This window comes from Tachypleus tridentatus, chromosome 5, assembly GCF_004210375.1.
Source record: "Tachypleus tridentatus isolate NWPU-2018 chromosome 5, ASM421037v1, whole genome shotgun sequence".
In the NCBI taxonomy this organism is placed as follows: Eukaryota; Metazoa; Arthropoda; class Merostomata; order Xiphosura; family Limulidae; genus Tachypleus; species Tachypleus tridentatus.
This window is the reverse complement of record NC_134829.1, coordinates 34301271-34316785: the sequence shown is the minus strand read 5'-3', so window position 1 is coordinate 34316785 and position 15515 is coordinate 34301271. Positions and strand designations below refer to the sequence as shown.

The 15515-nt window shown below is 34.3% G+C and overlaps 1 protein-coding gene across 2 annotated transcripts in view; it reads left to right on the top strand.

Annotated features, from left to right (window-relative positions):
• The window catches only part of LOC143250907 (carboxypeptidase B-like), a 34749-nt gene extending 21431 nt beyond the window's left edge, over window positions 1–13318 (top strand). For both annotated transcript variants that reach the window (XM_076502080.1, XM_076502081.1), the window contains exons 7-11: window positions 2014–2124; window positions 4893–4986; window positions 7865–8067; window positions 9050–9134; window positions 12721–13318. In XM_076502080.1, coding sequence (XP_076358195.1) covers window positions 2014–2124; window positions 4893–4986; window positions 7865–8067; window positions 9050–9134; window positions 12721–12908 — 681 coding nt within the window. In that variant the 3' untranslated portion in view covers window positions 12909–13318. The remainder of the gene's footprint in view (window positions 1–2013; window positions 2125–4892; window positions 4987–7864; window positions 8068–9049; window positions 9135–12720) is intronic.
• The last annotated feature ends 2197 nt before the right edge of the window (window positions 13319–15515 follow it).

Here is a 15515-nt window from a genome sequence, read left to right as displayed (position 1 = left end):
GACAAATTTTACGGGCAAAAATTAGTGTAGTTCGAAATTGTGTCTTTGTTTATTCGAACCATGTGTACGTAAGTGCAGAAATACATACTGGGATATTGAAACATTTGACCCTGATAAAGATAAGTGTCGATAGCGTTAGAGCTTTTGTAAGGTGTTGTTGAATGTCATTTTTTTTCCTATGTGACTTTGACTATCTTGATTTAATATATTCTTATTCTACATTATTAAGAGGCTTACGATAGTTATAAACCACACAAGGATCTGCCCATGTGCTATGAGACACTATTAGATCTTAAAATTTCTTTAACAAATATTATTGAAAAGTTTTAAAATAAACTTCTGAGAACTAGTGTTAGTTATTGAGGCATTGCAATACACCTTTGATTTAAGCTCTTTAGGTAACTGAGTACTGCGAAACAAACAAGTTTCGAAGTATCGTAGATTATATAATTTAGTTTATGTATACAGACATCTAGTTTGAAACAATACTCTATTACCACAGAATGATTATAATTAAAACACCAGGGTTAGCGTGTTGGGCTGCGTATCGGAGGGTCAGGGGCTTAAACATGATATCACTGAACAGCCTCACTTTCACCTATGAGAGCGTTGTTACTTCCTCTATCCCTCGCCAGGGGCTGCTGCTGACAACCCTTCCTCCATTGAATATAGTTCAAAATTAGAAATGTTTATCACTGACGAACCTGGAGCAGGAACCACTGGATAGAATGCGCCACCCAAACTCTCGTAGCCCCCAGATATATATTTAGTGCATATTCCGAAGCATTTCCTTTTTTGTTATTGTGAGACATCTACAATGAAACGTGTTTATATCATAAATAATGGAATGAAACTTAACCCTTTTATGAATATTACTCTAATTCTTTCTTGTATTACTGACCGTCTTTTGTGTTTCTCCGCCACGTTAGCAGAGAGGAAGGCCATCATGTGTCAACATCTCTAGACGAGTTTCAGTTTCTAATGTCCACTTGAGTAGAATGTATGCCACGCGACTGCAACTTGTCTACATCCAATATATATTTTAATGTAACATTTAATTTCTTGTAGTGTTATAGCATCATTTAGGGACAATATTATGGCAGTTCTCACACACCAAGCTTATGTTTAACTTTCCTAAATAAATCTTATTATTTTCAGTTTCTCTGTATGAAATATAATATATCTAGAATAAGCCGCCTTAAAGATACAGTAATGTAAATAGGTTGTTTTGTTTGTCATTACATTTAATATAAACAAAAAAAAAAAAAACTGAACAACACTCTATGAATCCATGTTTATGTGTGGTTATGTGTAAAACTACAGCCAAGTGGGTTAAGGCGTTCGACTCGTAATATAAGTGTTCTTTCTCTCGAAAAATAGGTACTTGTTCTCCGTTATTTAGCTGAACAAAAAATATCTACTTCTGATCATGGCCCATTTTTGATGTAAGAGAAAAATACATTATATTTTTATGAATTACCTTGCTTTCAATGTATTATAATAAAAGTGAAGCATGTCCAGGTGATTAAGGTGCTCGAGTCATAATCCGAGAGTTGCGGGTTCAAATCCCCGTCATACCAAACATTCTCGCCATATCAGCCGTGGGAGCGTTATAATGTGACGGTCAATTCCACTATTCGTTGGTAAAAGAATAGCCCAAGAGTTGGCGGTGGGTGGTGATGACCAGCTGCCTTCCCTCTTGTCTAACACTGCTAAATTAGGGACGGCTAGCGAAAATAGCCCTCGAGTAGCTTTGCGCGAAATTAAAAAAAAAAAAAAAGTGTAAAACTAGAAAATCGACTGCCTACGTTTGTTACTATAGCGGGTTTCGAACTTCGATTTTTACGTATAAGCCCTCGAGTATATCACTGATACACCGAGGGGTCAGAAACTATGAGAAAGTTTTCAATATGCGATTTTAAAATATTCAGTACTTTTTTGAATTTTTAAGTAGCTGGAATCTTTTACAAATTTTAATGAATAAACTAAAATTCACTTATTTTTCATGTTAAGCTGTTGAATGATTATGAGATAGATGCTAATGTTACAAAGCTGTTGGATGGGTACGAGTGGTATATTCTCCCTGTCATGAATCCTGATGGTTACGAGTACAGCCACACCACAGTAAGTAAGAGTTCTTCACCACAGTAAGTAAGAGTTCTTCATTTTTTATTTTCTGATTTACCTTCTTGCTCTGTGGACTGGAAGTGCTAAGTCAATACTGAAATAAAACTACTATGTACTTTCACTTATCATATCCTGATATTTCGAATTACGTTTTCTCAATGCTTAAACTTTTTCAAGTACATAGTACATTCAATTATTTTGCAATTGACGCCTATTACAGGCCCCCGGGATGGCGAGAAGGCCATGGATGTTTCCCCGAGGCCAATTGCCCCCAAGAGGCCCACGAGAACTACAAATAACAGTATACACAGAATGTTTCAAATCATTATGGAGCATTAGCCAGCCCTTTAATTACTTAGGTATGTACGCGGTATAACTTCAAAAACTGTTTGGAGTGTGGGTGGAGACCCCAGTTGTTCCAGGGGGCCCATGATAACTGGGCATCCTTTCAAAATAATTTTTATCTTGTAAATTTTGGAAGCTACAATAGATACTGTACTTTATCATCGCCTTCTCTTTAGCACCTTTTGAAAGCTGTGGTGATTGCTGTAAATTCTGCTTAACTATCACTTTCAACCCATGCTTCTTTATGAGTTGTGTCCATTACTACAGATATAGATGTGTGGTTAATTACCAGTATTCTTTTTCTTTTGTATTTATGATCTCTGGTGGTTACTACGGGTGGATACAGGTATGTAGTTTTCTCTGGACTTCAACTCTTATAAATATTGACGGTTACTATAGGTACAGATGTGTAGTTATAATCTACTTCTAAATCACCCTTTTACGAACTCTGATGGTTACTGTATACAGTCTTGTCTAAAATGTTTGCATATTTTGTAACAGATAAGGTCATTGTTATTAAGATGGAATACTATATATGTAGTTTGTATTATGAGATAGATACTAGGGACGTTATAAATGGTTGATTAGAACAGCAAACAATTTTAACAGACGCCGGTAAAAAGATGTATGGTTCAGGATTGCAGCTATTACAGCAAACCTTTACCAAAACGTATATAATGACAAAATATAACATAAAATTATTATATATAGTGTCTGTCACCTTATATCATTTCATATTAAACATTTAGTTCTTACTTAGTCTTTTTCATACTCTAATAACCTCTTTAAAGCAATGTGGCATGCCGTCGATGAGGTTATTGATGTAATCAACTGTGATGTGACGTCATCCCAACTTGTCACCAGAAGGCGTCGCAAGCCAGCTACAGTTGTTAGTTTAGGGTAAAGATGAATAATTTTCCGGCTCATTTCTGCCCAACAGTTCTCAATGGGATTACGGTCTGGAGGCTTTGCTGGCTATGGAAATTTTGTAACGTTCTCCTGGTAAGACAGTCCTGTACAATACATGCAGTGGGCAGTGGTATTGTCACTCTGTAACAAAAATTTATGGCCAAACCTTACCCTAGCGTACAAGCATAATTGACGTTTCCCTAAACAATATCAAAAGCAGATTTTCGCCATGATGAATAGCTGCCCAAACATCCACCACATTCTGTGTGTTCCCTGTAAGATAGTCTTCCTTCATTCTCCAGACAAATGATGAACTCGAATCCTGCCATTAGCTTTAACAAGCAAGAAAACAAGATTCACACGAAAAGATGACATATTGCCAGTGTCCTAACTATAAATTGACATACTGTCTTGCTCAAGTAACACAGTGACGGCAGTGAATTCTGGTTAACATCATTTTGCAGATAGCCATTCTTGCAAAATAACCTCGTTTGGTCAGTCTCCTATTCACTGTTCTTATGGATACCCTAGAATGAATGTGTACATGCCATTCTTGTCCTAAGGTGTTGCAAGACCTCTATAGGCCTTGATGTGTTTACCTGATCAAAACATAGTCAAACGGAGCAATAGTTTTTCGGAGTCTAACAGTGTATTTTCCTGGAACAACGTTTCCTGTAGTCTATTGTTGTTTTAGGATTCTGGATACAGTACACTGGAGTACCCTCCTGTTGTGGCAATATCAATTTGTTCCATACCATTTCTGGACAGTCGAACAATCTGACGCCCTATAACCTCTGGTATGTAACGAGGCATGACTCTACACCAAGTATCTCAGAGAAATTGTTTGAACAAAGCGCTGATCTGTTTCAAAAAATATTATAGCATGAGCACGTTCTGTCATACAAAATTGGTGAGTGTGTGTATGGTTTGATAAACAGATGCCCAGAACAACTTATACAAACCAGAATAACATCTACTACATGTTTCTCCGATCGTATGCTGCCTTCTCTGTTACAACTCCGGCATTTACTCAATAAATACTCCATGCATGCATAAAAAATATCAATATGAAATAGTATGCAAACATTTTGGCCAAAGTTTTAGTTAGATCTGTATATTTATTATCTTCTCTGAAGTAACACGAAACTAAGCGTTGTATAATTATTATTTTCTATGAACTAATAAGAAGACAAAAGCTGTGTATGTATTATTATCTCTGAATTAACATGAAGCAAACGGAAAAGCGTTTAACTTGTATCGCCCGTAAATAAGTTCTTGTCCGTAGTGGTCAGCTACAAACATTTAGTTGATATTACAAAATATAATTAATGAAAACCCGTAATGCATGGGTCAATTAACATTTGAGTATTTAAAAATGTCATATTGCGCAATGCTCGATATTCCAAAAAAGTAACAGCTGTGAAATTATAACGTTTAAGACTGTTGAATTATATGTGAGGTTGAAACTTTAAAATTATGTAACCCGTGTTTGTTAACCACAATGTTTACAGGACCGTTTGTGGAGAAAAACTAGATCATGGACCATATCGTTACTAGGATGTAGAGGAGTGGATCCTAACCGTAACTGGTCATTCAAATGGAACCGTAAGTACATCTAAGTTTACAATGGTTAACACGGGCTGCTTAGTATATAAAACTTATAATAAGCAGAGTTAACACGGGTTGCTTAATATATGAAACTTATGATAAGCAGAGTTAAGACGGGTTGCTTAAAATGTAAAACTTATGATAAGCAGAGTTAACACGGGTTGCTTAAAATGTAAAACTTATGATAAGCAGAGTAGACGGGGTGGCCAGTATATAAAACTTATAATAAGCAGAGTTGCTTATTATATAAAAGTAACAAGAGTTGCTTAATATATAAAACTTGTAATAGACAGAGTTAACACAGGCTGATTAATAAATAGAACTTGTAATAGGCAGAGTTAACACAGACTGATTAATAAATAGAACTTGTAATAGGCAGAGTTAACACAGGCTGATTAATAAATAGAACTTGTAATAGGCAGAGTTAACACAGGCTGATTAATAAATAGAACTTGTAATAGGCAGAGTTAACACAGGCTGATTAATAAATAAAACTTGTAATAAGCAGTGTTAGTAGTAGGAAGTTACTTAAACTGTGTCAAGATAATTTTAACACATAATTTTTAGTACTTCTGAAGAAAGTACAAATAGGCTGTTAGTCCTGCACAATAATATGCGTCTTCATATTGATGGTACGCGCACCAAGCTGGCCACTTGGAATGGGTAACTTGTGTCCCCGCACAGAGCGCCCACTCCACACGCCCCCCGCTAGTACAGTGGTATGTCTACGGATTTACAACGCTAAAATCAGGGGTTCGATTCCCCTCGGTGGGCTCAGCAGATAGCCTATGTGGCTTTGCTATAAGCAAAAAAACAACAACAAAAAAACAAAAACACGCCCACTCCAAGGGATGCCAAAACGGCAGTTCTTATCAGGGGCAATACAAAGTTCGCACAGGCCACAATTTTACCTAGGGCTGGTTCTATCTCGTACCGTTACCGCTAAAATATAATCTTTACTTCGGGGTTGTGAGTGTCCATAAAATAACAGTCAAGTTCCATTATTCGGTAAGACTAACTGTCTTCACCTAGAATATCATTTTGAAATTAGGGACGATGAAACTCAGGTAGTCATTTGTATGTCTTTACTCAAACTGTTAATACAGCGTATTCTGGGTAGTCATTTGTATGTCTTTACTCAAACTGTTAATACAGCGTATTCTGGGTAGTCATTTGTATGTATTTAATCAAACTGTTAATACAGCGTATTCTGGGTAGTCATTTGGTAGTTAATACAGCGTATTCTGGGTAGTCATTTGTATGTTTTTACTCAAACTGTCAATACAGCGTATTCTGGGTAGTCATTTGTATGTCTTTACTCAAACTATTAATACAGCGTATTGTGGGTAGTCATTTGTATGTCTTTAATCAAACTGTTAATACAGCGTATTCTGGGTAGTCATTTGTATGTCTTTACTCAAATTGCTAATACAGCGTATTCTGTGACCATTAGACAAAGGAAGTAATGGCCGAACAGAGCTAGTTCTACTTAATGACACAAGATTTCTATCTGGTTTGTGTTACAATGATGTAACAGTTTTACCCAGTTTGTGTTACAATGGTGTAACAGTTCTACCCAGTTTGTGTTACAATGATGTAAGAGTTCTACCCAATTTTTATTACCATTATTTAAGAGATATGTCCAGTTTGATTTACAATGATAAAAGTTCTGCATGGTTTGTGTTACTGTGATGTCAGAATTCTACCCGGTTTGTGTCATAGTTATGTAAGAATTGAAGACTGCTAGTAGTAGAAAGGATGTTTTGCCAAATATGTATTATTAACCATGATTTCAACTTATGCCAAGTCATTTGTTTGGCGATTGACAAATTAACTTTCCTCAAAATATCTCACCCTATTACATTAGTTCTAGCGTGAAAGCCTGTTAGAAATTATTCCGTATAAAACTGGCAATACGTAAAATAAATAAATAAAATGAATATAAAATTCCTTTCCCAGGAACATGCTACATACTGTTCCTGAATCCATTACATATAACTGAACAAACATGTTACGTATTGGTACATTTGAATAAAAAATTAAAAACATATGATGACCATGTGATTGCATACACGCCAATTCTTCTTCGGAAGAAAAGTCGTCCTCTTCTCTATAGATAATTGATATCTCCAGTTTGTTTTAACAAAAGTATTTTGTAATAATTCCCAAGCATGTATTTGTGTTAAGTTTTTACTAAGTCTTCTCACAAGTGTTGATAGGATGTGAATGCACTTCTGTGTGTTTACCACTGGAGTGTCCCGGCTTTCCTATTTGGATCTTACTTAGTTTGACGTCATAATGATGTGGATGATGTTGTGTTACGTACACAACGTCATGCCTAATCTGGTCCTAGGAACTGCATCACTGACAGGCTTTTATCCAGCAGAAAAAGTGCTGAAATTTAGGAGCTATTACGCCTATGTTGGCGATTAAATTCAACTAAGATAAAAACAGGCAGTTAAAAGCGGAAGTATTATAGGATAAAAAGTTTAGCTGGACTCCTGAAGCTTACGAAATTCGGAAAAGTCGAGTATGACCGACCGACACTTGGTTTTAATATATATATATATATTGATACAGGAAAGTTTTATAAGAAGTCCAATAATTTTAAGGGATAGGAAATATCATAAGTGAAAGCACTTTGATAAAAAAAAAAAAAGTTTCTAATGTAATCTAGATAGTAATATTAGGCTTACGTTTTACCAGTGTTAGGCCTATAATATTGATGTAGCAATTTACCCACATGAAAATACGTTTCACAATTATATTTACTTCATTCCTTGTTTTTTTTTATTAATCTTTAGTGGTTTCCGTTTAGAATATCACTCTCTCTATGTATTCTTCCTTTTTTTTTCACTTGAATGATTACTTTCAGATGGAGGTTCGAGTATCAGTCCTTGTTCGGACATCTATGCCGGAGTAATTCCTTTTTCTGAACCAGAAATTAAGGCCATTGCCAACTTTATAGTTGCTCGAAAGAACAGAGTAAAGCTTTTTTTGACTTTGCACTCGTACTCTCAGATGTGGCTGACCCCTTGGGGATGGGCATATAAACAACCTCGCGGCTACACAGATCAGGTGAGGAAAATATTAATTTTGATATCATGTGCTGATGAATCCTAAAAGTTCGTTTTTAGCTCAGGACGTTATCTTATCTAACGTGTGTAAATTTCAATAAGACCTACAAAATTTACTTTCTATTAGAAAACCTACGAAATTCCTTTTTCTAAAATTTTGTCGTGCATAAACACTGTTAATGAGAGAATGTATATTGTGTTGTATATATGTATATGTATAATATTTTAATATTATCTATGTTAACATCGCCAAATATTAAAAGTCTGGATTGTTTTCGTCAATATTAAGTGTTATTGCTCTGCCCGAATGTTGTTTTTTTTTTAATCTGGGTTTGTTTGAATGTGAAAAAGGTGTGTTTTGTTTTCAAGAACGTGTATCAAAATGTGAAAGGAGGGTCAACCGGTCATATTATGGTAATGTTAAATGAAGATTATAGCGCCTGGTTTGTTTTTTTTTTTTCTAAACTATTTAGTGGTAAATGTTATTGGATACCAATGCTCCAATATCTTGAATTTGGGTGACCTTTTAACCCTATCAGAATGTCATGCGTGTAAAACAATGATTTACTTTTGGCGAAAACAAAAAAGGGTTGCATAATAAATATAGATTAATTGATTAGTTTGTAAAATTGCAATATCTTTTCAGCCTGTGGAGTCCTAATTGTTTCTGTAATAAAAAATGAAATACTTTTAGTTACAAAATAGTATATAAAAATTAGAGCACATCTGAAGGTATAATTATTTATGTTTTCTTTACTGTTATGGTTAAAAACATAATAACTTTCTAAGTCTTACGAACGAAAAATTCTTATAATATAAAAAATAATCCCATTTAAGATTTTATTTCTTACAGAGTGTGCCTTGGTTGTCTTATACTGATATGTATATAACCTGACTCCAATCATCTTCCAAAGAAGCTAAAACTTTGAGTAAATGTAATTGAACTCTATCAGATTCTTACACACATATATAAATATTTACAGCTTGAAATGGCCAATATTGCAGTTCAATCTCTCAAATCACTTTATGGAACTTCATTTGAAACTGGGTCAATATCCAATCTTCTATGTAAGTATGTAAAATCATTAAAAAATCACCAGTTAAAACCATTTTCGTTTCTTTTCGTGTTTAACGTATAACACTACTTATCGCCTGAATCTTTATTGGAAAAACACTAATTATTATTACTACAAAGAGCTTACAGATGTAGTCTAGAAGATTCCAAGTATATTTTGTTTTTGCACAGACACCTGCCCATAAATATACTTGGGCTAGTTTCACGAGAAAGAACGTTATCTATAGAGTTTTAAATCCTAATATTTTGTATACAAGTGATGTTTAAAATATTAATACATTTTCAAGTTTATAAAGTTGGGATTTTGTGCAGTTAACATTGTTCTGGTATTTTACAGCGTAAATATAATAAAATTAAGTGTTGTAGTTACGAGGGTTAATTATAAAAAAAAGGAATTTTATTCATCGGTAGGCCAATGATATCAGTTCACAACAAGGAAAATCAACCAGGGGTGTTGAATAGGTGGACACCAAACATGATTTTCAATGAAGTCCTGTTAGATATTCGATGTATTTTCTTGAAATTTCCGCATGCTTCATCACAGAAGCTCAATAAAAATAAGTGTGGTTTTTCAAGTCCACATATGTACAGCACCATATCAACTGACCAGAAGTGACAAACTGTTCTTGAGAGTATAAAAAGACTGACTTCACAGCATGCTATATCAGAACATTAATAACTTGATTAGAACACGTTGCTTGAAACAATAACACTTCTAGTTGCCATTTTACAGTTATGTTGGAAACATAATGTGACGACTGCAGCAGCAGACGATTATTAAACACATAATGTGTCCACCGCTGGTTCAGTGGTAAGTCTACGGATTTACAATGCTAAAATCAAGGATTCGATTCCCCTCGGTGGACTCAGCAGATAGCCTGATGTGGCTTTGCTATAAGAAAACACACATACAAACACATAATGTTTCAAGGCACCTTCAGTCACTTTGGTTTTATTGCAAACAAACAGTTTTAGTTACCATACTGAATATAGGTGTATGTCGTAACCAGTTTATCACTTCTGAAAATCCTGGAATTGCCAGTAGTACATGTATGTATGATTTCGTTTATATGTAATGTCCTTATGGTTAACATAAAAAAATCTGATAATTCAAATAAAAGTGATATGAATGTGATTTTGACTATAAATCTAAATTATTATTTTTTTCATATAACGTTTATTCAGTTAATGTTTGTTACATTATTCTTAGTTTTGGAACCTTTGTTGCAAAATTAAAATCTTATCAAATATAATGAAATATCTGGAGTATTAAACTTAAGCTATGATGTCAAAGGTTCCAATACTAACGTTGTTTATGTTTCTTCATACATTTATATTATTCCATGTTAACCACGTTGTGTTGGTGAAGTTGGTTTCCCGTGGACTCCTGCCAAAGTTTTGGAGCAAACATGACCAAACTTGGCGGACTCGGGGAGGTCTGAAGGTAGTTCTACCATAATGGTGTAGTCTCTCTTAATAAGGGGGCTAAAACATGTCTGCAAGGTCATATGAACGAGAATCTGTTTTCGAATTTTATGTTCCTGACCTCAAGAAATATCATGTTTAACATTGTGTTCATACCGCCACTTATAAGATAGTTAGACCAAGCGTGGCACAGGTGCTGATATATCACGGACAAGTGTCCTAAGATGTTTTTTTTATTAATTTTGCACGGACCTTTTTAGTAGTAACCATAGAAGTAAATGTACATAATATAGGAGCTTAATCAGAACACTGGGGCCTCTTTGAATCACTGTGCGGGGGCTTTAAACATCAATCCCTTGAGATCACCACTAGTTTCATCAACCATTCAATGTTACCATTAAATTCATCAAAAACCTCTAGGTTACCATTAGTTATATCAATCCATTTAGGTTACCATTAGTTATATCAATTCATTTAGGTTACCATTAGTTATATCAATCCTTCTAGGATACCATTAGTTATATCAATCCATTTAGGTTACCATTAGTTATATCAATCCTTCCAGGATACCAATAGTTTCATCAATCACTTTAGGTTACCGATAGTTTAATCAATTCCCCTATGTTAACGTTAGTGCCATCAAAGTCTCTAGGATACGATATTTTAGTGCATTCGGGGGAAAGCAGTAAGTCTTTGTATTTACAACGCCAAAATCAGGGGTTCGATTTTCCTTGGTGAGAACACATCAACTTATGGATAGCTCGTCGATAATGTTATTTTACCGTTTTGCAATGCACATAGCCTGAAAGTGTGAAGTTTTTATAAAGCAATACACGCATAACTTATTTGCTTGTATTTAATAAAAATATTCTCTAAGTGACTTAGATTCTAAGTTATATATTTTTCAAAATGCCGTCATATTTTAAAAATAAATATACTAATTTGTTATCAGAAGCACCAAAACGTTTTAAAAGGTTTTTATACCAGTATGAGCTCCTATGAAATCATAATCTACTGTATTAGTATGAACAAATTCAAACGCCATCATACGACATCAGTAAAAACTTTTACTTAAGTGAAGTAAAGCTATTTTTAGAAACTATTGTAAAATATCCGAAATGAAAATATTGTTATGTAAATTAACGCAGTCATATAAAAATCCAGATGCACAGTGCCCACATAAGCTTCCATCTACAGTGATACAGCACAAAGTGCAATATATGTTCCAGTGCCTTATTTCTATAATAATGGAAATAATGCTATTTTGTACTATGATTTACATCTGAATATAAAGTGTCATGAAGCTTCAATGAGCTACTACATAGATACATACTTTACAATTCTAAGAATTCTATAAGAATTTTATTAGTGATATCCACTATTATATACCATGTTCTCTACTTAATGTCTATATTTTTATCGGATTTGGAATTGTTTGTAATATTACTTTCGTGTTTCTATAATTTTCTGCTCTTTCGTATTCGTGGTGTATACTTAAATGTATATATTAGAAGCACTTCCGCTGGGTCCCCGAAAGTGCTCTGTTTCTACAAATGAAACAAAATTAACAACAACAAATATTTTTATTTCTTGCTTTTAAAGTTCCATGCCAAAATTTGTCGAAGCCTACAGAGCGAATAATTCATTTCTTGATTCATGACATAGCACGTTTTACTGACGCCACGAACGTACATATTACAACATTAAGCGTCCCTTATGTGATGCCATTTTAGTGTCTACTAGTTGACTGTCTGACAGACAACACACCACCTTATAGTGGTGCGAGTGATTAAAACAGGTTGCATTCGGCCCCTTTAAAGAAAAGTATTATAACTATGTGATAGGGGATTTGTTTTTAAGTTTCATTGTAATAAATTACCAGTTTAGGAAACTCTGTAAGTCTAATTCAAAACAGAAAATTTTAAAATTTGAAAGCTTGGCAAACTATAAATGTTCTGTGTAACATTATTATTTCTTCTCGAGTTTACCTCTTGTGATAAGATAGAGATATTTGTGGCATTAGTAATTTTGTTCTTTGAATACTATTTTTTATATCTTTGGATTTTTCAACAAATAAAATACTGAAAACTTTCGAAAGATGATCAGTGATTATTCAGCACCTTACGTAATATCTAATGTTATGGACTTTTTTAGATACAGCTTCAGGCGGTTCAGTTGACTGGGCGTTCGGCAGGGCTGGTATTAAATATTCTTACACTTTAGAGTTAAGAGACACCGGCAAGTATGGATTTTTTCTACCTGCCAACCAGATTATTCCTTCAGGAGAAGAACTGTGGACTGCTGTTAAAGCTTTGACCTTAGCAATTTATAAAAAATTGTAAAACAATACGCGCTTTTTAATATATATATATATATACTATTAGAGCTAGCTCTTTTGGGTAAAATTTAAAACTACGTTTGGATAATCTAAACTAATCATACAGCACTCATAACTATATAGGTTTTTGATATTTTAGCATGTCTTTGTGTTTTTGTATTATATTTTAATATAAATATGCATAGTGATGTTACAACTATGAGCATGATGCTGACTTATTATTATTTATATTATAAATACAAATAATTATATTATTTGAATTAACACTACCAATTAAATAGTATATTGTGTAACCACTGATTTATTGTTTGTTGTCGTTGTTGTTGTTTTTTTGTTTTTTTACATCCATTTCCGAATCCTAAAATTAATCTATACCAATATTCGCAATGCCGGACTGAGGGTTTTATTGGCCCTAGGCTTTTCAACTTATAGGGGCCTCCTCGAAACAGAAACTCTACGTGCAATACATTTATGGTCGAAGCTTGAGGCCCTCTAATTAGTATGAGGCCATGAGCTTCAGCCCGGTAAGCTTATGCCTTAAGCCGGGGTTGAATGTTCGGAACTACACTATATACTGCATGATTGGAGTTTATTTAAAAACTACAAATTTCTGTACTCTCAAATTAAAATGGGTCTGAAATAGTGGCTTCCAAACTATGTAGACCTGGTGGTTAGGGCGTCTGACTCGCAACCTGCAAGTTCGAACCTCCTTCACCGAACATACTCGCCCTTTCAGCCTTAAGGCTAACTCTACTATTCGTGGGTAAATTAGGGACAACTAACACAGACAGCTCTAGACTAACTTTATGTGATATTAAAAACAACCAAACTGTGGGTAGTGAGAAGACGGTTATGATTAAGCCTACTTTTGTTCTGGATTAAACAGCATTGACTGTGAATGTCTTGGCTGCTCTGTTGTTTTGAGTACTGTCTGTGGTCACGTACCTTTTTGTGTCTCAAAATGGAATCATGAACGAATTAAGTTTGAGAAGTGCTGGTTTAAGGTTACCCAGCTTTGCATTACAATTTGCTCTTGGGTTTTCTTTTATTTACGATGATGCAAATTTAATATGAAAAAATTACTATGAAAGATTGGCAATAAACACCGTTAAACTATCAGGTGATAACTCAAGTCCAGTTTCGATCTGTTATCAGCTCTCGTTAACCCAGCTAGTGTTAAACAAATATCAAATAGCAGTTGCTTGAAAGACACTTTTTAATAATGCAAAAAACACACATAAACTTCACAAAATTAATTCCCATATACAGTGAGAGAGACACACAAGAGTTTTTTGCTTTGTTATTAGCTTAGCTGAACTGATAAGACCTAACAACAGTTCGCAGTTTGTACCACCATAAATAAAGAGTATTGTCTACCAACTTCCAAATTTCCCTAATTTCTAGTTTAAACATTATATTTTTTGTGTGCCTGAAAATCTATCACAGAAAATATTCAAAAGAGTTAGGTTCCCAGTGCACACGGTTTGAAGTCTATTGGAGTAGAGCATAAAACGTCACACTAAACATGCTCGCCCTTTCAACTGTGGAGGCGTTATAATGTCACGATCAATCCCATTATTTGTTGGTAAAAGAGTAGCCCAAGAGTTGGCGGTGGATGATGATCACTAGCTACTTTCCCTCTAGTCTTACACTGCTAAATCAGGAACTGCTAGCGCAGATAGCCCTCGTGTAGCTTTGCGCGAAGTTCAAAACAAACCAAACCGTAAAACGTCAAATTTTACAGCTTATACAAAGACGTTAAAATCCAAATATTCTACAGTGATCAAGTAAAACAGATATAAATATCACTGTCTTATAATTTAAAAGAAGTGTTGAGAAATATTACATCATAATCTTTCTTTAAATGGCAAGAGATAGATGGACGAAAAGAAATTTTGACCAATTTGCATTTTCGATTTTTTAGTGTTCGTACATTTATAGTTATCGTTTGAGCCTCAAGTTTATTTGAAATTCATTCCATGATTTGTATTTTGATTTTGTAGTTAAACACAAAACTACACAATAAGGTATCTGCACTGTGCCCATTACTGGTATCGAAACTGGTTTGTAGCATGATAAGCTTTCAGATTTACCGTTGAGCTATTGGCAGTGGTGGTGGTGGGGGGGATAGTTTATTTAACACAATAATTTTCTAGAAAACTACACCCCCTGAATTTCTTTTCCTTGATTTTATAGAAATTTCGATTTTTCTAAGAATTAATGAGTGGACAGGTGATCTTCCTCAATTTCAAAAAACTGTCACTAGAATGTGAAAAGTAAATGGAATTATTTACTACTAGATTAACAAGTTATGTATTAAGACTGATAAACGTTTAATATGAAGGAATAAAGCTTAAAAAGGTTCAAGAAATGATTCTGAATATTTATTAAATATCACTACATCATATAATATGTTTGTAGTTAAGCACAAAGCTGCACAATGAGCTCTGACCATCACGTGTATCGAAACCTGTCCTCTGGTGTTTAAGTCTGTGCCGCCATATAATCTGTATGTAATGCTAATCAAAAACCAGCCAAATATCCTGAAATGTACAAAATTCAAATTTATCAGAAAAGAACGTAAAACTAATTTCTGTATTTTTGATGAACG